The sequence below is a fragment of the Acomys minous genome, assembly GCF_964271855.1.
Source record: "Acomys minous genome assembly, chromosome: 2".
Taxonomy (NCBI): Eukaryota; Metazoa; Chordata; class Mammalia; order Rodentia; family Muridae; genus Acomys; species Acomys minous.
Window position 1 is genome coordinate 36,131,854 of NC_140484.1, and position 25,309 is coordinate 36,157,162.

General features: G+C 41.7%; 1 protein-coding gene across 1 annotated transcript in view; it reads right to left on the reverse strand.

Moving 5' to 3' along the window:
* PTAR1 (protein prenyltransferase alpha subunit repeat containing 1) overlaps nt 1-2,664 on the reverse strand; it is a 45,227-nt gene extending 42,563 nt beyond the window's left edge. The window contains exon 1 of the mRNA XM_084800432.1: nt 2,499-2,664. Within this exon, the coding sequence (XP_084656558.1) occupies nt 2,499-2,584 (86 nt within the window). The 5' untranslated portion in view covers nt 2,585-2,664. The remainder of the gene's footprint in view (nt 1-2,498) is intronic.
* Between the last annotated feature and the right edge of the window lie 22,645 nt (nt 2,665-25,309).

A 25,309-nucleotide genomic window follows, 5' to 3' on the forward strand; every position in this document is an offset into this window, starting at 1 on the left:
GTCTTCCACAGTAAGGCACAGTCCATACCTCGTGGTAATAAATATTCCTGGGTTAAGCCACTAGTTGCAGAGAACCCAAAAGGATTCCCAGCCACCCACACAAACAATATCTGTATTATGTTTCCCACTTTGCAAAGTGTTCTGGCAAGGAGTGGAGGAACCCAGGTTAACTCCAGTGCTTTGAATTCTCCTCAGCCTTCCAAGATCAAGAGGACATTGAGCCTGGGGAAAAACAATCCATACCTGACAGAAGCATCATTCCTGTCTCACGTACTGAACCTTTGCTTCAGGTAGATAGCTCTACAGAAACAAAGTTAATATATTCAAGAGAGTAGGCGTTAGCAAATAAGCTGGCAACCTATTTCATGTTGGAGAAAAAGGGGAGACAAAAGGTAAATAATGAAAAACTGTTATGATACTGTTATTAGTTATTGCTAACTTTAAAGGTAGACAAATATTTAAAACTAGAAATACAGCCTTTTTGAGTCTAAAAAGACAAGGCTTTAAAAAGAAAAGACTTCTTTATTTTATGTGCATAGATGTTTTGTTTGCATGTATGTCTACGTGAGGATGACGGATGCCCAGGAACTGGAGTTACAGACAGCTGTGAGCTGCCATGTGGGTGCTGGGAATTGAACTTGCGTCCTCTAGAAGAACAGCCAGTGCTCCTAACCATTAAGCCACTTCTCCAGCCATATAAGACATTTTAAAAGAGGAACAGCTAGAAGATACTTCTACTGTATGGAATGTGTACTAAAATACAGCTGCCACTTAAATGTTTACAGCTAACATAACTTATTTCAAGTGCCCAACTAATCCCAAACTTTCATATTTCAAATGACCTAAAAACTTACAAATAATCCTAAATTATATGTTGACAGAGGATATATTAGTGAGAATGCAGAGTGCAGAGTAAAACTATGATGAAGAGAGGGGTACTGAAGCCCTTTAAGAGTTTTGATAAATGTGATCTAGAAAAAACGGACCTGCCCCACACTGCTCTGGGTCAACCTGTCTAACTAATAACCATAATCTTAGTTTTGCCTAATGTGTTAGTTTTAGTCTATCTCAAAGATGAGAAACTAAAGTGATTACTACATTAAACTTCTAACCTTTTCTATAATTTCTTTGACAAGAAAACCCCAATGATGAAAAATAACCTTTCACTTGTCCAACTCTCTTTTAAGGATGTCTCTCTTATTTGCACTGTGGCTGGAATTCTCAAAAAGGCCCTCAAAGACTCACACACAAGACATCAAAGCATTCTTTAAAAGGCCCAGCAGCCACTGCGGCTACTGCCAGGAAATCACTCCAAATGTTCAATCTGAAAAAAGTCAGCAGTCAAAAGAGGAAGAGGCTTGGGGGCTGTCAGAGCTGGCAGGTATGTTTAGAGGCCAGTTACAGAGCCCAGCTTTAATAAGCCCCTAATTGCCACAAGGGAGCAGGCCATCCGAGGACATCTAAATTCATTTATGATCACCACATTGGAGGAGAAGAACACTTTGTTAAAATGTAGATTTAGGCCTTTCATTTGGTAGAAAAAGCTAAGGCAGCTAGAATGCTTAAAGTTAATTCATGTGTTCTAGTTAAAAAGATAAAATATTGAAGATAAATTGTATAATCAATGAAAAAAATAATACAAAACTGGACTCCATGTTTGATTCCCAGGAGGAGGGGTGGGGGGCGGGGGTGAGAAATAGGCGACACTCTGACTTCTTTCTTATTTTGTATACTGATGTAGATAACTCCTTAGTAGCTCTTTTCATTTGTTAAAGGAAGAGTGGCAGAGAAAATACAATCTTGAGAGTATCTTTCTAGAGAATAACAAGTAAAATGGAAAGAGAAAAGAAAGAGATATGTGTCAGTTTTGTAGTGAACTTTTTAGAGGGCAGCAAAGTTGGGTGCTGGGTAAGAATGCCTTAAGATGCTTGTAACTTCGGATGTGCTTCTGATTTAAAAAAAAAAAAAAGTATCTAGTTTGCAACAGCTTTACGAGATCCACCCAGGTCACCTTCAAAAATTGTTACATCCGACTCGCTTTGCAATTTTGTGACAAGTGAGTGGAAAAGTCAAACACAGCCTCCAATCACTTTTAGATAACTTAAAAGGAGGTTGCCGGGGGTCTGATGGGGTGGATGACCCTCTACAGCCACGCACGGGATGCAAACGAGAGCCGCCTACAAGACAGAGACCCACAGCAGTGGCCCGCGGAGCAAAGCGCACTCAGGCAGAGGGTGGCCGGGAGAAGAGTTGCCACAACTCCCGGGACGCGCCGGGCAGGGCAGAAAAGTCCATGCTCCAACGTGGCTCTTGGAGGTGGCTTCCCAACACTGGCCCACCACGCGTCCTGGTAACGGCCAACCGGCCCTACGCGACAGTCCCAGCCGCGCTCCGCCTGTCGGAAGCGCGCGTGGGCCCCGAGCGGCCGCCGCGAGTGGACTAGAGCGCGTCCCCGTCCCGTCCCCGACCACCCCGGAGGCGCAGGGCGCGCGACTCACATGTGTGGGTTCCTGCGGAAGGCGTTGGTGATGTCCTTCACCACCCTCTGCACCAGCACCGCCACCTCCTCGCTCGTCTCGGCCATGTTGGCGGCAGCCGCGATCGGGCGCGCCTCCGGGAGAATCCAGCCACCGGCGGGAGTTCCGCGGGGGCGCGCGCGCGCGCCCTGGCTCACGCGCGCACTCGCTGGGGCCGCCGAGCACTTCCGGGTCAGAGAGGGCTGCATTGCTGCTGGGTTGGGCTCGTTTTCCATGCTCCTTAGCTTTGATTGAATTTTGATTCACTTGGCATGGAGGAAGGAGGGTTCCCCCCACCTCCGGAGCGGACGTGTGCCGGGGTGGCTCCTGCCCTGCGACCTCTGGACCGCAGCTCCTTGCGTGCCTCACCCGCCCACCTCGGGAGGAGGCTTGTTGCTGACCTCCTTTTGCATTCTTGTGCCACTTTGTATCACTGAAATTTAAAGTAGCCCTTTTAATTAGATCTTGTAATGCATTAAGCAAAGAAAAAGAAAGTAAAGGAGAAATTATACTCCAGATACAGAGGGAAAGGTTAAAAAAAAAAAAAAGTAACCCACTGTACCCGATTTGCACAATGTTTAGTGATCAGTGCGTTAATTTGGAATATAAAAGAAAAATAAAGACCCTAGGCCCTGACAATTTTTTCCTGATGCTCTCTCGCCCCACAAATGATTTTTTATAAGATTGTTCTGTTCCATTTGGATTCTAAAGTGCTGTGATTAAACTGTTATATGCTAGGGTGTTTTTGTTTGTTTGTGTTTATTGTTTATTCTGAGTACAAGAATCTGACTGCCTCTGGTGGTAGTGGTTGTTCCTCCATTCTTTTCCTACACTCCCCCCCCCCGAACCCCCCCCCCATGCTTAAAATCTGTATCTTAAAAAAAAAAAAATCTTTCCCCTGGCAAGGTGGTACATAGCTATAATCCCAGCACTTGGGAGGTGAAAACAGTAGGATGTAAAGCTCAAGGTTATCTTTGACTAGGCTATATGAAACTTGGATCTCTAAAAACCCAAAGTTTTACAAAGCAAACTATGGTTGGTATTGTCCTGGTAAAGAAACAAAGAGAACGTCTACGACATTGTAGAAAGCAAGCCGGACCTGTTTAAGACACAGTAAAACCAAACTAGCCTTACTGTGTGACAAGAAGCAGTGAAACAAGGGGGTGTGTCAGGGTTCCTAGGCCAGGGCTGGGGAGGTGGCTCAGCAATGAAGAGCAGTTGTTTCTAGCACCCACAAACACCTGTAGCTCCAGCTCCATCCTCTTCTGACTCTGTGGGAACACACACACACACACACACACACACACACACACACACACACACCTACCTTTAGCTTTTTTGTTGTTGTTGTTGTTGTTGTTAATAATAGGGTACAGTTTTCCAATGGTTTCAGATAACTGACAAGTCTCATCAGAACCTTTTATCCTTCCCTTAGTAGCAATGACTTCTGAGAACAAAGATGGAGGAATACACTGAGAAATAGAAATTTTTTCAAAGCTTTTCTTTTTAATCTTAAAACTTGATTTTTTTTTTTGTAATTTTGTCCAGTATACTCGCAATTAGCCAGAAAAATCCAAGCTTGATCCTCAAATCTCCAAATGAAACTGATATTCCAGAGAGGTAACATCGAAGGGTCAGAGAGAGCCCCAATCTCAGATATGTAACCCATTTTTCTGAATGCCTTTTACTGCAGATTCCTGCTTGCCCGTCTTTAGATTTTCCCTAGTTGCAGGAAAGACCAGGTGGCCTTCCTCAGGCAATGGCAAGAGATAGCCCCTCTTCTTCACCTAGAGCTTATTTATGTAAACATCTCCGCTATCACAAAACCACTATATCTCAGAAGATGCCCTTTACTCGGGGAGGGGCCCGTTACTTCAAAGAATGACTGAATGTTTACTCAAAGAATGATTGAATGCTTACTTAATCCTCATAGTCCTCCCCTGAAAGCCTAGTTGTGGCTTTTGGTTTTAAAAGAAATGTATTCACTCCCTTCGGGGTGGCAACAGATTCTGAGCCTTTGCAGTCCTAGCTTTCTAGAAGTCCCACCTTCCCCCCACCCCCCACCCCCCACCCAATCTGCACCGAAGATAGTCTCTGTTTGGCATGCCTAGATTTCCGTGGTTTTCTTTTCATTTGTGTGTCCCTCAGACCCAACAAATATCTCTATATGATTCTGTATTGGTCCTTCCTTCACTCTGTACTCATATGAAAGCTGTGAATTATACCTCATGGTTCTAAGTGTAAAAATGACCTCACCCAGTTATTACAGATCTACTAAGTGTAGAATGCAAATATTTACATCTGGGATGTATTAGAATACTGATCCAACTCAATTTTATTAATAAGGGCTAAAATCATAAGAGGATAGACTTGGAATTCATGAGCCCTTACTAATGGTATATAAATAGTGTGTAGTTAAATTTAAGAGGATTTTGTATAAAGACCAGAAGATTTATATTTAGGGCCTACAAATATGTAGTAATGAAATACATAGCAAATAGTTCAAATGCCCGACGATAGAAGATTGATCGAATTATGATGAGGAGCCAGGGGAGTGGCTCAGCAGGTAAAAATGCTAGTGATACAAGCTTGAAGACCTGAGTTCTGTCCTTGAATCAAACCGAAGAGGAGGGAAAATTCACAACACACCTGAAGGACTATGCAGTGAGCGTTCTGTATCTGCAGGTTCCACACATGGTTGGCTGAATCCAAAATAAATAATATTATTTGGGGGAAAAAAACAGTACACCTGCAATAAGCTTGCACAGATTTATTTTATTTAAAACAGGCTAGAATATAAAATAAAAAGGCTATGAACAATAATCTCTGTTTGACAGAATTAATGGAGATAATTGAGATTTATACATACATGTTCCAAGAGCTGGGCTACTTTACACTACGTGAATGCCATGTGGGCATGGTATTCTGTCTGTAATTTCAGTTCTGCATGATGGAGACAGAAGATTCTTAAAGCAAGGCTGGCTAACTAAACTATGCAAATTAGCAAGCTCTGGATTTGAGTGAGAGACTCTGCCTCAAAGAATACAACAGAACAGCATTTGAAGAATATGCCCAGTATCAACCAGGGACCTCTACATGCATGCTTAAACAAGCACACACGAACACACACACAGCACATCACACATGTATGCCACGCATGTGAAAAGAAACATACATATGCATGCATACTGTAAGCCTTACTAAATACCGCAAACACTATGAAGTGAAAATCCTAATGTATATGTTGAGCCCTAGAAGGCACAGGGATGGATACTTTTGTGATGAGAAGATGACTTTGGATTCTGATCATGTCTTTATTCTGTGTTATTCTACTTACATTACTCTGATACTTTGTTTATGCATTCCACCAGTTTTTCTTTGAATTGTACCTTGTGATAACATTATACAAGGTTCATATAGTACTAAATATGCTCATAACATTGCTAGATATTTTTCCTAACATAGGAAGCTTCTTTCATCACCTTAGCAAGTTGACCCAGGTGTGGTGGTATGCTCTTGTTCTTATCCCCACCCTCCAAAGAGGAAGGGCTGCAGGACTGTGACTTCAAGCCCAGAATTCACCACATAGTAAGCTCCAGTTTACCTTGGGCTACACAGTGAGACTTGTCTAAGAATCAAATAAATAAGTGTTGGCTTAAAATATTGCCCGTTGACACAGTGCTTGCTTAACATGTGAGGTCACAGGTTTACATTTTAGCTTTGCCCCCCACACCTAAAAGTAGATGTCCATTTTAAATACTTGATTGTGATATACAATATTGTCATGTGCTTGTATTGTATCAGTCAAACCTCAGCGCTCTACACCATCACTGTTGTCTAAAGCCTAAGAACTTATCAGCAAAGAAACAGAACAACAAAATATCAGTAAACAAGGTACAATATCAATGATCTGCTTCCTTTTATACAGGAAAAGGCAGCGGGGACAGTGACTGTCTTCATAGGCTTTACTAGACTTTGAGAAAAGGAAGAGAAATAAATACATTTTAGGACCACACGCATTAAATGTAGAGATGGTTGGTAGATATCCTTGGTTTGAGCATGTTGGCTTATTTCCTCAAACACAAGACTTCACATAGAAGGACTACTTATAAAATTACCTGAGAATGCTAATGCCATCTTTTGTTATCTTTAGATGACACATCTAGCACTTGTTAGAATAAACCTATTGTTAGAATAAAAAATATGGTAGATGTGTTAGCATCTTTAAGCTGAGAGACGCCATCCAGATGATTCCTCACGTCTGTGAATGAGGGAGGCAGTATGATTTGCCAATCAGTATTAAAAAGAACGATAGTAAAAGAAGACTAAGGGAAACACTATGAAATCGGCTTAATACGTGCAAAGGGTATTGCACTGCAGTGCAAGCAATCTCATAGAGCACGAACTGCCTTTAACCTGGAAAGGAAGGTAAATGCCACCAAGGGGAGAATAATAATGACCTTTAAAAGACCAATGTACGCTGATGTTATAATCCATGGAGATACTAGTAACGCCCATGGCTCTGTTGCTAAGAGCTGACTCTTTTCCTTGGCATCTGGTGGCTCTAAATCTTCACTTTCCTTTCTTTGTTCCTCTTTACTACAGAGGCCCAGGGGACCCCTGATTATTAGGAAAGAATAGGGAAAAATATCTAGAGAGAAAGCCAATCCAGGACCAGCACATAGCAACAGCCAGAGAGAACGCTTCCTCTCCTAATGCAGAGCAATAAATTCTCCCCATGTATGAAAGGTTCCAAGTTGTCATAGGACTTCTCTGAGTACTGTGCCTTTTAGATGGATGGCTAAATAATTTTTTTAACAGAACTGATAGATGAAAACCATAAGTCCTAACTGAAATTGTAAAGATAAGTAGGAGTTTAATTTTACTGTAGAAGAGGTTCAGGAACTCTCTTAGTTACTTTTCTGTTGCTGTGATAAAACACCGGGATCAAAGGGAACTTAGGGAAGAGAGAATTTATTCTGGTTTATGGTTCCAGAGTGATGAGAGTTCATGATGGAAGAAGGAGGGCGTGGTAACAAGAGGTGGGCACGGTGGCAGGAGCAGGGCCAGGGGCTGAGGGCTCACGTCTTGAACTAGAAGAGGGAAGAAAAGAAGGTGAATTAGAAGTGGCTTAAGACTTTTCCTCTTAAAGCTCACCCCCAAGGCTGTACTGCCTAAACCTCCCCAAGCACCACCACAAAGACCCAAGACTAAAGGGATATTTTTTATTCAAATCACTACAGTCTTTGGTATCTGGCTAAAAGCAAAGGGGATACTTTCTCTTTCAAAAAGAATCAGGAAATACTATAATAAAAATGTACTTATTTCACAGTTTTGTTTTTGGTTATTGTTGTTGTTGTTTCTCTGTGTAGCCTTGGCTGTCCTGGACTCACTTTGTAGATGAGGCTGGCTTTGAACTCACGACTATTCACCTGCCTCTGCCTCCTGAGTGCTGGGATTAAAGGTGTGCACCACACTGTCCGGCTTTATTTCACAGTTTTATCCTACTTCTATGTTTAAAACCACCTCTGAGACCCATCAACATTAATATTAAGCCAAAGTTACCTGTAAGAATGCTGAATTTTCCCTGTGAAATGTTGAACTGTGCTCTTGCAGTATAACCTTTATAGAGATGTATAGTCTGAGATTTAGGAAGGAATGTCAAAAACTAACTCCCTACGTGAAGTCTTCTGATTGTAAGCGTTATACTTCCGATGGTCCCATCTTCCAAGTCATCAGGATGAGAGGACAAAGACAAAACAACACAACAGCAAAAACAGTCACAAAGATGACATGTGAGGCTATAGGTAGAAAGCACTAAAAACCATCCCTGAGGTGACAGGGTTAAAAGCAATTTTGCTTAGTTATTCCCAAGTGTGTTCTTGAATCTAAAGCATTGTGGTAGCTGCTATGCTGGCTATTCAGACGGTGAGAGAAACAGGTGGTCAGCACCTTTGTGGGCCTTACCTTCTCATGAAGAGATAGATTCAGTCAAGAAGCAGACAAGTTCATAAATTTTTAAAAAATGACACAAAGGCAAAAAGCAAGTTATATATGATGCTAGTGTAAGTAAGTGTATAGCTTTAGGCAGTATTGTCAGAAAAGTGTGCTTGGTGATAAGTGAAGCCTGAAGAGAGAGAGAGGACCTGGCCTGTGAGGAACAGGGGAAGGCCTTCAGGAGTGGTGCGAAGGCTGTGTGAAGCAGGGGGATAATGGGAGATTACTCAAGAATTGAAAGAAGCCAAACTATGTCCCTGCAATCTTAGAGCATCCATAAAGTGACTTCAGATTCAGGATGATTGACACCTGACTACCACCAACAAGAGCATACCCGCCTCGCTCCAACCCTCTCTTCCTTTCTGTGTCCTTTTGTGTTCTTTAGTATGCTACGATGACAGGTCTCTACCGACAGCCTCCTACGTCATCATGTCATCTTTGACAGTTTTCATTGTTTGCAGAATGCTTCTGCTATTGCTAACAGGCCCAACTGTTTTACAAAGGAGATTTTTTTTTAATGGCCAGTGGTGCTGATGATATGATAATGGTTCTAGGTTGGCAATAGAAATTCCAGAACAGATCAGCTTTCTTACTTTGATGAGAAAAAAAAAAGTGGATTAACGATTAGAAGTAGTGGATATATCTTGGTCCTTAGATATCTGGAATCTGGTTATAGAAAAACAGCTCTGTGCATTGGATGGTGCCCTGGATTATCTGTCTATCATGGAGTGTAGCACCAGAAGCCATGGTGTGCTGTCCCATCACACAGTCTGTGAGTCCACGGTAGGTTCACTGTTTCATTAAGCAAGCGACTTCAAATGACAGGGAGACATTGTCATCAGTGAACCCGGCAGATGTGAAGCCTATTCTCTTGCGACTGCTGTTGTGAATGAGAGCTTTAATAGAAAATTATAGGTCTTATTGTCTGTTGCTGTGTAACCAAATAACCTCAACTTTATGGCTATTATTTCCCACAAGTCTTACTTACCAGGACCAACTGGGGTGGGGAAGAGTTGAGGTTCCATAATTGCAGGCAGGTCATGGCTACCATCAGCTGAAGGCTTAGCTAGCCTGGCTATCCAAGATTGATGCTTTCCTCTGTCCTGTGCCTTGGTGTTCTCTGTGTGAGCCCAGCTTCTTAAACAGGGAGTCACAATCCCACATAGAGGCACAAAACTGAATGTAGGGACTGTGAAAACTTTGTTGGCAATGGAAGGTTTCTGAACATACAACATGCAAAAATTAATTCAAAATCGAATGTGTCATGAACCCAAGGTGCTTCCGGTGGGGCTTGCCCAGGCTGTACTGTGAGGCTTCACTCTAGCCTTGTTTCTGAACACACGTGTAGCACGTATTCTCTGCAGCATACCTGCCATCCCACCATGCAACAACAGTGTCTGAAACGCCTCAAATCAGATTCCAGACTAGTGGATGTCATGAATTGTGGTGTTTGTACTTTACAAATAAACTTTCCTGCTCTTCAGGAAGCATAACAATTGCACTGAGGAAAGCAAAGGCTTTTAGTGCTTTTTTCCCCACCGTTATTCTTCAACACATATCAACTTAGTCTGTCTTTGCATTATATTATGCAAGAATCTTTGATTCTGAAAATCGATGTTGGAATTGCTGACTTGAGTTTCATTAAAATAAATTGGCAAGTGAAATTGGCTTGTGATTAGGTTAGAATTCTCAAAATTTTCTGAAATGTCTGTAAATGTACTCCTACTATTTTATTCTATGAATTTCCGCAAAGCCAGGTTCTCAGCACTGATGACCCTAAGATCAAAATACTGATCAATTCTGAAAAACTTTGAAGATGTTCTACTCTTTCCATATCAATATTTAGCAAATATTTTTTAAAACTTATTTATTATTATTTGTAGGGCACGTGTGTTGGTTTAAATAGGAATGACCCCCCATAGACTCATGTGTGTGAATGTTTGGACCATAGGGAAGTGGAGTCTTGTTGAAATAGGTGTGGTCTTTTTAGAGTAGGTGTAGCTTTGTTGGAGGAAGTGTGTCACCACAGGAGTAGGCGTTGAAGTTTCCTAGTGCTCAAGCTCTGCCCAGTGTGGAACAGTCTCCTCCTGGCTGCCTGCAAAAGACAGTCTCCTAACTGTATTTGGATCAAGATGTAGAACTCTTGGCTCCTCCAGCATCATGTCTGCCTGCATGCTGCCATGCTTCCTACCGTGATGATAATGGACTAACCCTCTGAACCTGTAAACCAGCCCCAATGACATGTTTGCCTTTATAACAGTTGTGTTAATCATGGTGTCTCTTCACAGTAATAAAAGCCAAACTAAGACAGTCAGTGAACCCTGGGATCACATCTTGGGCAACTGAAGTCCAACAAGCCTCAATGATTCTCCAGTCTTAGCTCTTCTTGAAGCTAGGATTTCAGGCATTTGTGAGAATATCTTGGTTTTTATATAAATGCTGGAATCTGGTCGTTATCACAAAGTAAAGACTCTTACTTAACCCCTGGGCTACACCTCTGGTTGCAAATGTTTTATTTTTCTATCTACTTTATAGTCACATAAACATTTCTCAAACAAAAAGGGGTTATGAATAGAAAAAAAGTTGAAGAATTCCTGCTCTAGGACTCTTCTGGAAGCAGAGTGGAAACATGGTGACCTCAGGAAACCATACATGGGAATTGGCTCCCAAGAGCAAGGAAGTGGAATCTCAGGCCAGTTTTTTTTTTAAATGGCTTCAGTTTCACAATGTTAAAATAGTCGCAGCACAACACTTATAGCAGTTGCCAAGATCTGCGGGAATGAAGAAAGTCCCACTGGAGGGTGTGAAGATCATACTGTAGAAACAAATGCTGGCTGTAAGGTATAATTCTGCTGATCAGTAGATAAGAAGATCTCCTACAAACGCTAATAGCATGGCACGAGACGTAAGACGTCTCACTGTGAGAAGAAACTGGAGTGGGGAAAGGCCCAGCTGCTGCCCCTATGTTAGAAGAGATGCGCCATAGACAACCCATGTCTAGTAATATGCTGGCATCCTTAGCTGGCTGCTGCCAAAAGCTTGAGTAACTAATTAGAGCTCCCTGGGGTGGGAAAAACCTGTTATTGAAGATAGGTCTAATCTTTTTGTCCACTTTCTTCATGAGTCGATTGTATAATCATTGTCCATCTTGGATGTACCTAACCTGACTATTGACACTTTTTTCCTGTAGTGGATACCCTTTGGTGAGCATTCATAATAGACTAGCCACCAGGATCTGTACCTGTGCAAAGATATTTTCCATTATCTCTAGAATTAGCTACTTTACTAATGCAGTGATAAGACAGCATGACCCAGGCAACTTACAGAAGAAAAGAGTTTATCTGGGGATTACAGTCTCAGAGTATCCTGACAGGGAGCGTGGCAGCAGGCAGGTGGTGTATTGCTGGAGCAGTAACTGAAAGCTTATATTTTAATCCATGAAGTGGGACATCCAGCAGGCAGAAAGGATTCTGGGATAGAGCCAGGTGTGGAATACTCATCTGGGAAGATGTGCGGAGGACAGAAGCATGGTACCTGAGCAGAGGTAGCCAGCTACATGGCAGAAGGTATAAATGGGTTATTTTAAGTTATGAGCTAGTCAGAGAAGAGCCTAGCTATACGGCAATGGATTTTGTAAATATATTTTGAGTCCCATGAGTCATTAGTCTGGGAGCTTGGGGCCAGGAGGAAAAACATGCACTCCTTAACAGATCCATAACCACAAGACAGAGAGGGAGAGAGGGAGGGGAAGGGAGAAGGAGAGAGCAGGGCATTGTGGCAAGCATTTTCTGAAAGTTCAAAGCCCACCTCAGTGAAAAACCACCTCCCACGAGGTCATATCTGCTAATCCTTCTCAAACAATTTTACCAACTGGGGGCTAAGTATTCAAAAGTATGAGCCTATGGGGACTATTATCCTTCAAACCATGTCATCTTTATTTCCCAGACATTATCAATTACTGATTTTTACTAATACCTTTATATTCTAACCAAACTATTTGCTGCTATCTCCAGAGAAATGTAGCTCACTCTTCTGGTCATGCTTTCCTCCAACATGAGTGGACATCTAGACACACAGTCTGATGTTCACCTGGAGAGACTCTCCTTTTTTACTGGGTTCTTTAAGGCCACAAGTAGGCTAAAATGCTAAAACACAGCACCAACAGAGCATGAAGAACTATTAGGAAACTAGACATGTTCAGTCACACATCTTGGGGAATTCTCCATAATTCTGTAAAGAGTATGACAGGGAAAGGCATGTCACCGCAGCAGGGGTAGGTGGTGTACATGTCTGAGTCACTCACTCATGCCCCTTTTGTGTCCTGCTTACAACACAGTGGCCCTGTAAGCCAGGTAACACCTTAGATCACATGATCCCTTGGTTTCTCAGGTCTTCAATGCCAATGGCTCAGGAGCAAGGCCAGAACTCCACTCCCCCACCCCCCAATAACACTTCTCAACAGAAGATTGGTTTCTCCAAACTCCTGAGGGTATTGCCATGACATTTTTATTTCCTACTGTGCGAGCATTCTGATCTGCTATTTCAAGTACCGTTTGGCATGATGAGTCATGTGGTCCAGATCAGATTGCATGGAGGCTTATGTCTGCTTCAGTCTCCAACTGCTCGGGAAGCCACTCAGAACTATGCGTTACTCAATAAGTGACTCGAAAAACTCAACGAGCACATGCTACACCCAGAATCCAAACAGGCTCATGTGCCTCAGTGACAGAACCCATAAAACAAAGTCTCAGTAGAAATACTGGGGTGTGCCTTGGAACACCACTAAACTGGTGAGACCCTCAATGTTTCCTCTTCATTCTCTGAGACTTATGTGGCAAGGCAAGAGTACTTGCTATTTCCTGTACACAAAACCAAACCCCTTAATGGAATGAAGGACCAAATGCCCTCATTGCACACACATAAGCATTTGTACATAAATAGAATTTTGCAGTTGTTTATACTGGACTATAATCTTTGCACTAGAGAATGTTAACACAAAAACTGAAACCCCCAGTAGACTGTGCAGTGCTACGTTCCCTATTCCTTGACCTGCATATAGTATACTTTTTCAATTAATACTTCAATAGAGGCCTGACTTGGTGGAATAAGTGATGAGGAAAAAATCGTAAGCATAAGACAACTGATATGAACTGTAAGTATATAAGGGAACATGGAGGAAGTCTCCTAGGAACTTGGCCAGGAGCCTGGCCACAGGACCCCAAGGTCCACATTTTGTCAGTTAAATTTTTTTCTAAAAGGTTGTTAGTAGACATTGAACAGGTTTATACATTTTGTTGACATCTGCTCATTCTCCAGGGTTGTTTTCATCACTTTATGCTTTAAGTTGGCCATACATGCGTGCATGTATACACTCATAATGTATACGCATATGAATGTATACATTCATAATGTGCATAAAGATGCACATATACACCTATCTTCACACTCCCAAGCTTTATCAGACAGTGAGACGAGAGAACATTTGATCTGAGATTTTCTCTCCAGCATCTGGCACAGAACTTGGACGTAGCAAACACTTCACTATTTGTTAAATAAACAAATAAAGGCTCAATTAAAATACCACCTTAAAAACTGCCACCTTCTGGGATCACCCCAGTTGGAAATGTTCTCTTGAACATTTGAGCCTGGAACTTCACTGAACTCAGTAAGCTTTGGCACTTTTCACATGTCATATTTTACAGTTACTGATATATGCAAATCACTATTTTTATGAAGTTAGAAGGGGTTGTCAAATTCATTTTTGCATCACAGAAAGTAGTGCAGTTTCTTATATGAGAATAGTAAGTGTATCATTATTGAAAAAAACAAATATAATTATTATTTTATTGTTAGTGTTATAGATGGCAAAGATAATAAGAAGAGAACCATAATTATAAAAATCTACCATTCATTTATTATAAATATGTAAGTTCATGGTAATTCATTATTTGTTGTTATTTTTACCAGTCTGAAGATTGTATAAAGTCTAGGAACTCTGCTGGAAAGAACTGTCAATAATCATATGTCTTTAAAATAATCTTGAGATAATCACAACCAACATTTTTACCCCTTTAAAGTATATAACTTCGTGTTTTCTACTGTATTTATGAGGTGGGCTATATAATGATCACCACCGAATTCCAAGTAGTTTGACAACTTCCCCAACCACACTACATGTGCCTCTGGTGTTTGCCATGTTTTTTTAGGTAGGTTTTGTTTGATTGTTTGTTGGTTTGTTTTTTATATTTGGCATTTTTTCCTTTTACCATGCCTTATAATTTTTAAATTGAAAACTCAGTATGATATATGGTATAGCAACATACATTTATTTCTCACATTTCTAGAAGCTTTGAGTAAAGCCTATTTTGCTTGTAGGCAGCGGCCTACTTACTGTGCCCTCAGTTGAAGTTTTCTTTCTGTACACACACATCCTCAGTATCCATGTGTCTGGATTTTTTCTTCACATGAAAGTGTCAGCCAAGCTGGACTAGAGTTCATGCAGTACCATCATTTTAACTTACTGGCCTCTTTAAACATCCTATCACCAAGGCAGCAAAATTCTGATTTACTGAGAGCTAGGGCTTTAGCATAGAAACATATGTGTGGATGGGTTTAACCCAAACCACACTGCATAGCAACTGTCCTCTTTTAAACTGTGCTGTTTACCACCCCAGAGTGTGAAGATCTCCATCCTCAGCTAAGCAAAGGTCACTCCCAATGGACACTCTACAGCTTCAGGGGTGGCCTAAATATTTCAAGGCAATGGACAGTTAAAGGCTGCTCCTTCCAGAGTCTTGGAACATTGGTACCATTTGTTTTTCTTATCTATGAAAGATAATTATCAAGCACAATATTGGCATTACTGTTGTGAATAGACTTTTCTTTTGGATAAGTATAAGAAAATTATTCATTTAAAATTTGTGTTTTCTTTCTCTAAGAGCCATCCTTCCTTTGCACAAACCCAAGCTCTCAGTCTATGTAGCTTTACTGCCCTCTGAAGAACTTTCAAATTGGCCAATTTGCCCCAGTTTTCACTAGTCTGAGGATGTCTCTATTTCTGAAGGATCATTTCATTGGTATTGAGTTCCAGGCCAGGAGTTTTTAATTGTATCAACATTAACTATCTTGACTGCTTGTAGCATAACTTCTGAAGAACAGTGTGACACACTTCTGCAGTGTCACACACTTTTTATGCCCCCACCGCTTACAAGGAAGGCACTTCACTCACTTTAAGATGCTGTTTCTTATTTTCTATGGTTTGAATAGAAAATACTGTGTGTAAATGTTTAATTAATAAAAAAAGAAAATACTGTGTGTGCACATGCATGTGTGTGTGTGTGTGTGTGTGTGTGTGTGTGTGTGTGTGTGGTTTTGTTATTTGGGGTTCGCTGAACTTCTTGGCTCTATGGTCTTTTTCTGTCACCAATTTTGAGACAATCTTAGTCATTCTTTTTTTTTTTTTAAGATTTATTTATTTATTATGTATACAGTGCTTTGCCTGCATGTACCCTGCATGCCAGAAGAGGGCACCAGATCTCATTATAGATGGTTGCGAGCCACCATGTGGTTGCTGGGAATTGAACTCAGGACCTTTGGAAGAACAGCCAGTGCTCTTAACCTCTGAGCCCCTCTCCAGCCCTCTTAGACATTTTTATGTCAACCCTTTTCTCTTCTTTTCTCTTGTCTTGTCTTATCCTCTCTTCCCTTACCCTCCCTTCCCTTCCCTTTCCCATTTTTCCCTCCCCTCCCCTCTTCTCCTGTCTCTCTGTCTCTCTGTCTCTCTGTTCCATCTCCCTCTACTGCTCCCAGTTCCTCCACAAATCCCTTCCCATCTAAGAGATAATAATAAGAAAAAAAAAATAAAACCAAACCAAACACATTGGAGTTGGACAAGACAAACATCAGAAGGAAAAAAGGCCAAGGGAAGGCACAAGACTCACTTGTTTGCACATTCAGGAATCCTATAAAAACACTAAACTGGAAGCCATAAAACACACTGATGCAGTCCCAATCAGGTCCTGTGCATGCTGCCTCAGTCTCTGTGAGTTCATGTGAGCTTTGATTATGTCGATTTAGACGCCTTGTTTTCTTGGTGTCCTCCATCTTCTTTGGCTCTTACACTCTTTCTGCTTCCTCTTTAATGGAGTTCCCTGAACTCTGAGGGAAGGGATTTGAAAGATATATCCCATTTAGGACTGAGTGTTCCAAGGTCTCTCATTCTCTGTATAACGTCTAGCTATGGGTCTCTGCATTCATTTCCATGTGCTACAGGAGGAAGCTTCTTTGATGATGGCTCAATTCACTGACCAATGAATACAGTGGAGTGTCATTCAGAGTCATTTTATTGCTATTTTTTAAAATATAGCATTTGGTTTTATCCTATATCCCTGGGATATCTAGTGTCTGGTTCTTGGTCACCCAAGCAACACAGAGTATGGGTCTCATCTCCTGGAGAAGGCTTTAAGTCAAATTATATACTGATTGGTTATACAAGCTTTGGGCTACCACTTCCCCAGCATATCTGGCAGGCAGGACACCATTGTAGATAAAGGGTTGGTGGCTTGGTGTTTATGTTTCTCTCTTGGTAGCAAGCAGAGTACCTTCCTGTACCAAAGATGCTAGAATGTTGGGATGAGGGCTCTATGTAGGCACCAGCTCATTTCCTCCAAGTTCAATAAGTTGTTTAGATGTTGACTTGAGCAATGGGACCTTGCCATCAGTTTGTGGAGACAAACCTATAGTCTTAGCAACAGCCTTGGTTATTTGGGGGGAACCCCTTTGGCCAACCAACAACTCAGATATAACCCAATCTTGGTGCTAGAAACTTCATTTGGTGACAAGAATTGTCCAGTTGGAATTCTGTCTCCCCTTCCCCCTGCATTATTTGACAATTTCAGTTAGTTTGCCTTCATGTGTATATTTTATGAAACTCTTACTGTATTAGGTTCCATACCACCCCTCAAGTGGCCCTTAATTATAGCTGTCCCTCCCTATATTCCTTCCCTCATCCTCCTTGCCCCTCCCTTTCCTTCCTTGCTCCTCCCATACCAGTGTGCCTCCCCCCATCCATCCATAACTATTCTAGTTCTCTTTCTTAGGGAGATCTATCTGTCCTTGCAGTCTCTTACTCTATATCTAACCTCTGTGGTCAAATGAACTGTAGCTTGGGTATTACTAATTTAATGGCTAATATCCATATATAAGCAAATACACACCGTACTTGTCTTTCTGGGTCTGGGTTACCTTTTTCATGATTTTTTGTTCCATTTATTAACCTGAAATTTTTATTTTTTTAATGACTGAAGAATATTAAGTTGTATAAATGTACTACACTTTCTTTATCCATTCTTCAGCTGAGGGGCATCTAGGTTGTTTCCAAATTTCTGGTTACTATTTATTTATTTATTTTTATTTTATGTGTACTGGTGCTTTGCCTGCATGCATGTCTGTGTGAGGGTGTCGGATCCTTCCCACAGGAGCTGGAGCCACAGACAGTTGTCAGTTGCCATGTGGGTGCTAGGAATCAAATCCAGCTCCTATGGAAGAGCAACCAGTGCTCTTAACTGCCAGGGCATCTCTTTAGTGCCCTAATTTCTGGCTATTATGAATAGAGCAGCAATAAACATGGTTAAGCAAATGTCTCTGTGGTAGCATGAAGTGTCTTTTGGGTACGTGCCCAAGAGAGGTATGGCTAGATCATGGGGTACATTGATTTGCATCTTAGTGATAATACTACATTGATTTCCATATAGGCTGTACAAGTTTGTAGTCCCCGGATCTATGGATGCATGTTTATTCTCCTTGCTCCACATTCTGCCCAGCATGAGCTGTCACCTGTTTTATTGATCTTAGCCATTCTGACAGGCGTGAGATGAAATCTCAAAGTAGTTTTCATTTGCATTTCCCTAATGGCTTAGAATGTTGAACATTTAAGTTTTTTTTGACCACCTGAGTTTTCTCTTTTGAGAATTCTCTGTTTAGGTATGTACCCCCATTTTAAATCGAGTTATTTGGTTTCTTGATACCTAGGTGGGTTTTTTTTTAGTTCTTTATATATTTTGGATATCAGTCTTTCATTGGATGTATAGTTGGAAAAAAAAATCTTTTTCCATTCTGTAGGCTGCCAAAGTGAAAAGGAAACATATTTTCTCAAGAACAAGCAGAACTCGGGATGTATATTGAGGAAACTTAATTCTACTTCATTGGTTAATCCAGTCATTCATTCACTTAATATGCAGTTAAAATTTTTGTGTGTGAGAATTTATGTATGTATAATATGTTTATGTGTGTTTATGTGTGCACATTACTGAGCAGGTATGCATACGTGTGTGTGCACACGTGTGCACGTGTGTGCATGTGGAAGTAAGTGGCTGATGTTAAGTGACTTCCTTGATTGTGTCCTGCCTGATTTTTAAATTTGTATTTGTTTTTATTTTATGTACATGGATGCCTCCTTGTCCATATGTGCACCATATATGTACAGGTGCCATCAGAGGCCAGAAGAGGGTATTAAATCCCCTGGATCTGCAGCTACAGATGGATGCTAGGAACCGAACTTGGGTCCTCTGAAAGAGCAGGACACACTCTCAGCCAGTGAGTCATCTCTCCAGTCTCTTCACCTTACTTTCTGAGTGGGCCTCCCACTGCACTTAAAGCTCAGTTATTGGCTAGACCGACTGGCCAGCAAGCGCCAAGGATCCTCATATGTCTGCCTCTCCAGTACCAGGATTAGAGACGCATGCTGCCACTTCTGCCTTTTCATGAGTATTGGAGGTCTGAAGTCAGCTCTTCATGCTTGTACATTAAGCATTTTACTGGCGGAGCCATCTCCCCAGCTTTAAAAATGTGTAATCTGGGTGATTGTCTATTTTGCCTTAGTCCTCCAAATGTCAGTTTACGTTTAAATTATGTCCTTTGGGTATTGCTCAGCAGTGACAATTTCGCCACACTGGTAATGAACCAGGAATTAATAATTCAGCCTTTCATTGTTCATTTCCACATCTTAACAGAAATCAATTGGAAGAAAAATCATGTTGAAGCCTACAAGGAGAGTCTCAGCTTTTCCATGAAAAGAAATAGATACAGACTTGTTCGCGTACTTTTAAAATCTATTTTTATTTTGGGTTCCTTATATCTCTTTCTCCCCTTTCCACCCCAGTCCCTTCCAAAACCCCAACACCAGGTAGAAGATAAAGAAAGTTAGTTGGGGAAGGGGTGTAGTTTTCCATAGCTACTTCCTGCTGTTTAGGGTCATCAGGTTCCTTGGGGCAAGTCCAATCTCCATTTCAGGATATCTCTAATTTCTTCTTGTCAAACTGCATTAACAGCAACCAGGAGCAGCAGGGGGGAAGCACCAGCAGCCTTCTTTCTCAGAGCTCCCACAGTCTCTTCAGGTCTGGCATTTAATGCCACTGGTAAAGACCACGTCTCCGCACGAGGTAGTTCTCAGCTGACAAAGATCACGTGCCCTCTCAGGAGGCAGTTATCAGCTGTGGACAAACTGGAGCAGGCCCCATATCCCACACCTGGGATTAATACAAAAACATGGTTACATATAAACCAAAACTTCCACAAAACAGAATCGCTGAAATTATTATTTATTATCACTTCGTTTTGCTTTTGAAGAAGAATCAGCTGTGTAGTCATGAAAAATCCATCAAAAAATTAAAAAAAAATACATATAAAATGAACGACCTTTGTAGGTCACACATAATTAGTTCTAATGAAGATATGCGGGGAAGAGGAAATATGTTCAGATGTTCTAATTCTTTACCATTAAAAGGACAAGCTTAGGACTGAAGATACAGCTCAGTGCTTTCCTGCAACACACAAGGCCAGGGGCTAAGTCCTAAGAAAAAAATTGAAAGGACAAAAGAAAGAGAAAAGAAAACATCGGTTTACAAGAAAGAAACAAGAACGACCACAGATGGCTTCATTTTTTACCCCTGAACTCGGTGCCTTTTGCCATATGGAGTCACTCGGGAGCTCACTCTTCAGTCTGGACTGGTCCTTCAGAAAAGGAAGTCTTAACAGAAGCAGCATGTGCTAATAACAAATACAAACACAGAACAGCTAAATATTTTGACTTATAGTCTTGGCTTCAAATGGTGGAAAGGGGAGAGCTTTTTGTATCTGTAAATATTCCTAACTAGTGAAGGGATGACTCTCTGTGGCCAGCAAAGTGGACTTAATTTTTTAATGGGTTGCAGTTTGCAAAGTAGCAGCCGTACTAATGTAAAGATATCTTGCTTTAGGTCACAGCCTTAGGTAAACCAGGTGGCACGCCACTCAGCCATCATACTGAACTGTGTGTCTCAGGAGAGAGCTGAGGCAACTCTGTAATGAATTCTTTTGTAGTCTGGAATCTCTATCTCTGTCTTTCTGTCTCTCTGTCTCTCTGCCTCCGTCTCCCTCCCTCCTTCCCTGTTCCCCACCCCCACCCCGGTGTGTGTGTGTGTGTGTGTGTGTGTGTGTGTGTGTGTGTGTGTATAGCAGATTTTTAAAAAATGATTCACAATATGCAAAGATGAGGTGCTCCACATTACTAAGCTACTGGTTGAGATTTGAATCCTTAAGGTCTTATGGAGGCGGCTGTGTTTGCTGTCCTAAAGAGTGAAAGCTCTAGAAACAGATGTCTTGGCTTTAAATCCAGTCTCCGCAACTCTGTAATCGCTTCTAAAAACTGCCTCAGTTTCTTTCTGTGCAAAACAAGTGCAATATTTCAAGACTTTGTTGTTCTTATTAACTAACATAATCCTAGAAATGCTTCCAACAATGCTTGGCTTAATACGTGCTAATTATTTGTCACATAACTTGAAGTAAAAAAAATTACAAAAAGCATATCCCTTTGATATTTATTAATATTAATAAGACATTTTTCACTTTAACTTTTTTGTATTTTGGGGGAGTGCACTGAACTTTATTGACGACATTCGAGAGAATAGGGTTCCCTAAGCCCCTCTCTTTCTTCTGGGTGTCTGAGATAGAAACTGTGAAGGGAGATGCTCAGTTTGGAGGGCAGAGTTGGGACTCCTTAGCAGGCCAGAGTTGGGACTCCTTAGCAGACAAGAGAGTCTCTCTCTTCCTCTCATGTTCTTTGTGGGGTGTGGGGTGTGGGGTGTGGGGTGCAGGGATTCTTACTCCTTGAAGGCCATGTAGGCCATGAATTCCACCACCCAGAGGCTACAGCTGTGACTGTACTCATTGTCATACCAGAAAATGATGTTTGCAAAGTTGTCATTGAGAGTACGGCCAGCTCCGGCGTCAGAGCTGGAAGAATCACAGGAGACAGCCTGGCCTTGTCGTAGGCCAGAATGCCCTTGGTAGGCTCCCAGATGCCTGCTTCACCACCTTTCTGGTGTCCTCATACTTGCCAGCTTTCTCCAAACAGCATGTCAGATCCATGATGGACACATTGTGAGGTAGGAACGTGGAAGGCCATGTCGGTGAGCTTCCTATTCAGCTCTGGGATGACCTTGCCCACAGCCTTGGCAGCACCAGGAGACACAGGAACGATGCTCTGTGCAGCCCCGTGGCCATCATGCTACAGCTTTCCAGAGGTTCCATCCACAGTTTTCTGGGAGGCAGTGATGGCATGGACTGTGGTCATAAGTCCTTCCACGATGTCAAAATTGTCATGAATGACCTTGGCCAGGAGGGCTAAGTAGCTGGTGGTGGAGGAGCACTGCTGACAATCTTAAGTGAGCTCTCACACTTCACGTCTCATGGTTCACACCCATCACAAACATGGGGCATCAGCAGGAGGGGCAGAGATGGTGACTGTTTTGGCTCCACCCTTCGAGTGGGCCCCAGCCTGCCCCATGGTAGTGAAAATACCAGTAGATTCCACAGAATAACTGACACCAGCATCACCCCATTTGAGGTTAGTGGGATCTTGCTCCAATTGATGACAAATTTCCCTTTTTCAGCCCTGATTGTGCCTTGGAACTTGCCATGGGTAGAGTCATACCGGAACATGTAGACCATGTAGTTAAGGTCAATGAAGGGCTCGTTCATGGCAACAATATCCATTTTGTCAGACATACAGGCAGCCTTGGTAACCAGGTCACCACTATGGCCAAATCCATTCACTCTGACCTTCGCCATCTTGTCTCAGGGATGAGGCTGGCACCACATGGGACGATGCAGCTGTCTCTGGAATGGGGAGGAGCAGACAGACATTTAAAAAAAGTATCTATTTCAAAAGTAATAAATAACAATGTCACATACACATAATCAAGCACATTGGCATAGAAAAATTTAAAGTAAAGCTACAGCATGGATGAGCTTTGAAAATATTTTACTAAATAAAAGGATAGTTAGAAAGACTCACATGTCATGATTCTTTCTATGTCAAGCGGCCAGAACATATAAATACATTTAAACAAAAAGTTGATTAGACATTAGAGTTGGGGGGAATGAGGGAAGTTGGGGGGCAAAGGCTAAGGGAGAGTGGCTGGGACTTCTTTTTGAGATGAAGTAAACATTCTAAATTCACTATGATAGACAACTGTGAGTAAGTGAGTCATTGACTATTTCCAAGAGTGTAAATTGTATGGTATGTGATATATAGCTCTGTCTATTTAAAAAAAAAAACACAACCTTGTTATTGTACAAGTGTGTGTGGGCACATGTAGGTGTGGCTCCTTCAGAGGCCACGGGAGGGTGCCAGGTCCCTAGGAACTGGGATTACTGGCAGCTGTGAGTAGCTGTGGATGCTGAGAACCAAACTCCAGTCCTCTCTAAGACCAGCAAGTGTTCTTAACCAATAAGCCTTCTCTTCAACACGTCAAAATGTGTCTTTAAGTGGAAACTCTGCCACTTCCATATTCTATTCCCAGCCCCCAGGCCCATTCCTCACAGCTGCCCTTCTGGTTCTTCTGAAGGGTTTGATTTTGGACTGTAGTTTTAAACCCTGTGATGGTTATTACTTTACAGGATCTTGGATTACCTGCCGACAAGCCTCCGGGCACATCTGTGATGTATTACTTAGATTCTTTAGACTATTTCTTAGTGTGGCTGTGAAGGAGTTTCTCGATTAGATTACGTGAGATGGGAAGACTCAGCCCACAGGAGGGAAGCACCATTCTCTCTGGCCTTGGATGCTAGTGAGTGTGAGCTTTCATTGCTCCTTGTTTCCTGCCTCTGGATGCAATAAAACCAGCTGTCTTGAGATCCTGCTACCAGGATTTCCCGATCATGGTGAAGTCACTCTTGAACTGTAAATCAAAACAAACTCTTTCCCCTTTAAGTTGCTCTTGTAAGGGCATTTTGCCCCATTAACACAGGAAGTAACTGGTGCAAACCCCATGAAAGCTCTTTCTTACATAAATAGTTCTGACTTTCACCCCTCTTTCCCAATTCTTTCAAGTCTTTTATTTATTTTCACATCTTACTTTTCTTTCCTCCCATCCCCCTTTTCCCCTACGTATGTTTCCCTGTGTCTTTTCATTTTTCAATAATTGTATGTCAATTATATAATTGACCATACAGTTTAACCTTATTTAATGGACTATTTTATACTTGTCATCTTTAATAGGTTCGGTTCTTATCTTATTTTTTCTTTTCTTGATAATGCTGATTATGTATATTTTACCTCCAGGCTTAGATTTCTTTTAAGGTCTATAAATTTCTGAAGTGATTTTTCTAATATATATATTAAAAATGACAGTGTCAACTCTACACTTAAAAACTTTCAGTTGCTATATATCACTGACTTTTAAAAAATCTGTTCTTGACAAAGGAGCTTTTCATAGAACAATCTGAGCTAGTTTTCAGAGTCACTGTTATTGTAGGTACCTGTGCAACACTGTGAAGAACACAGGAGAAATAGGTGTTATAACCTTAGAGATGTCATAGATTTCAGACAGATTGCCGCAGCTCAGCAGCTGAAATGTTCTAAGTCAACTCGTGTTCAGAGCAGGAGTCACCATGATTCAGAACCCTGGGTAATTAAGTACGATGAACAAAGGCTTAGATCCATTACCTGTTTCAGTCAAAATAACAGTAGGCTCTGTTGACAGGCCACACCTTCGTAAGTAGAATAAGTAATTACATCTTGATCCTCTGACACTTTAAAGTCTGTAGAGGGGTTTGGGAGGAGGGGTTGTTTTTATTTTTTCATGCAAAATGCTGTCTTGTACACACCTATTTTATATAGCCCACGAAACAACCCGGAGATCTTATTGATATGTTCAATTTGGAGATAAGGAATGAGTCTAAAGAGATTAAATTGCTGGTAGGAAATTATACAGCAAATTAAAGTCTGACTTCCTTTGTCTCTGAATTCTGTGATCATCAGAGATAAACATCAAAATGCACTCTCTGATTCAAAGAGCCAGGACACGCGAGGAAGAAACCCCTAGTTTCTGGAACTGACGGGTATAGAGGTGCCTCTTGGAACTCGCGCGCGCGCACTACTGCTCTTCAATAGTGAGAGATTCCTCTGTTTAGCATGTGTCCAGCGCAGCACCGAGTACTTCCTCCACACCACTCAAGTTCGTCCTTAGCAATGCTGAATGGTGGTCGCTTTATTTCCTTTATTTTTCTTATTCTCTAGAGGAGAGACTCAAGGCTTCGGAAGTAGCTTAGGTTCTCGTGGTACAATGAGTTGTCTGGGGTGGGACTTGAGTCTGTAAGAGAGCCTGCTGTCTTCCATTGGGCTCTGAAACCAGGCAGGGCATGTCTTCCGGTATGGAAATGACTGGCTCTTCTTTTTGTTTGTCATCCGGGAGAGAGTTTTCTAGGTTCTGGGTGTCACGCATCAGTCATGTTTTGCAGCCTCTCTTCCCTTTTTT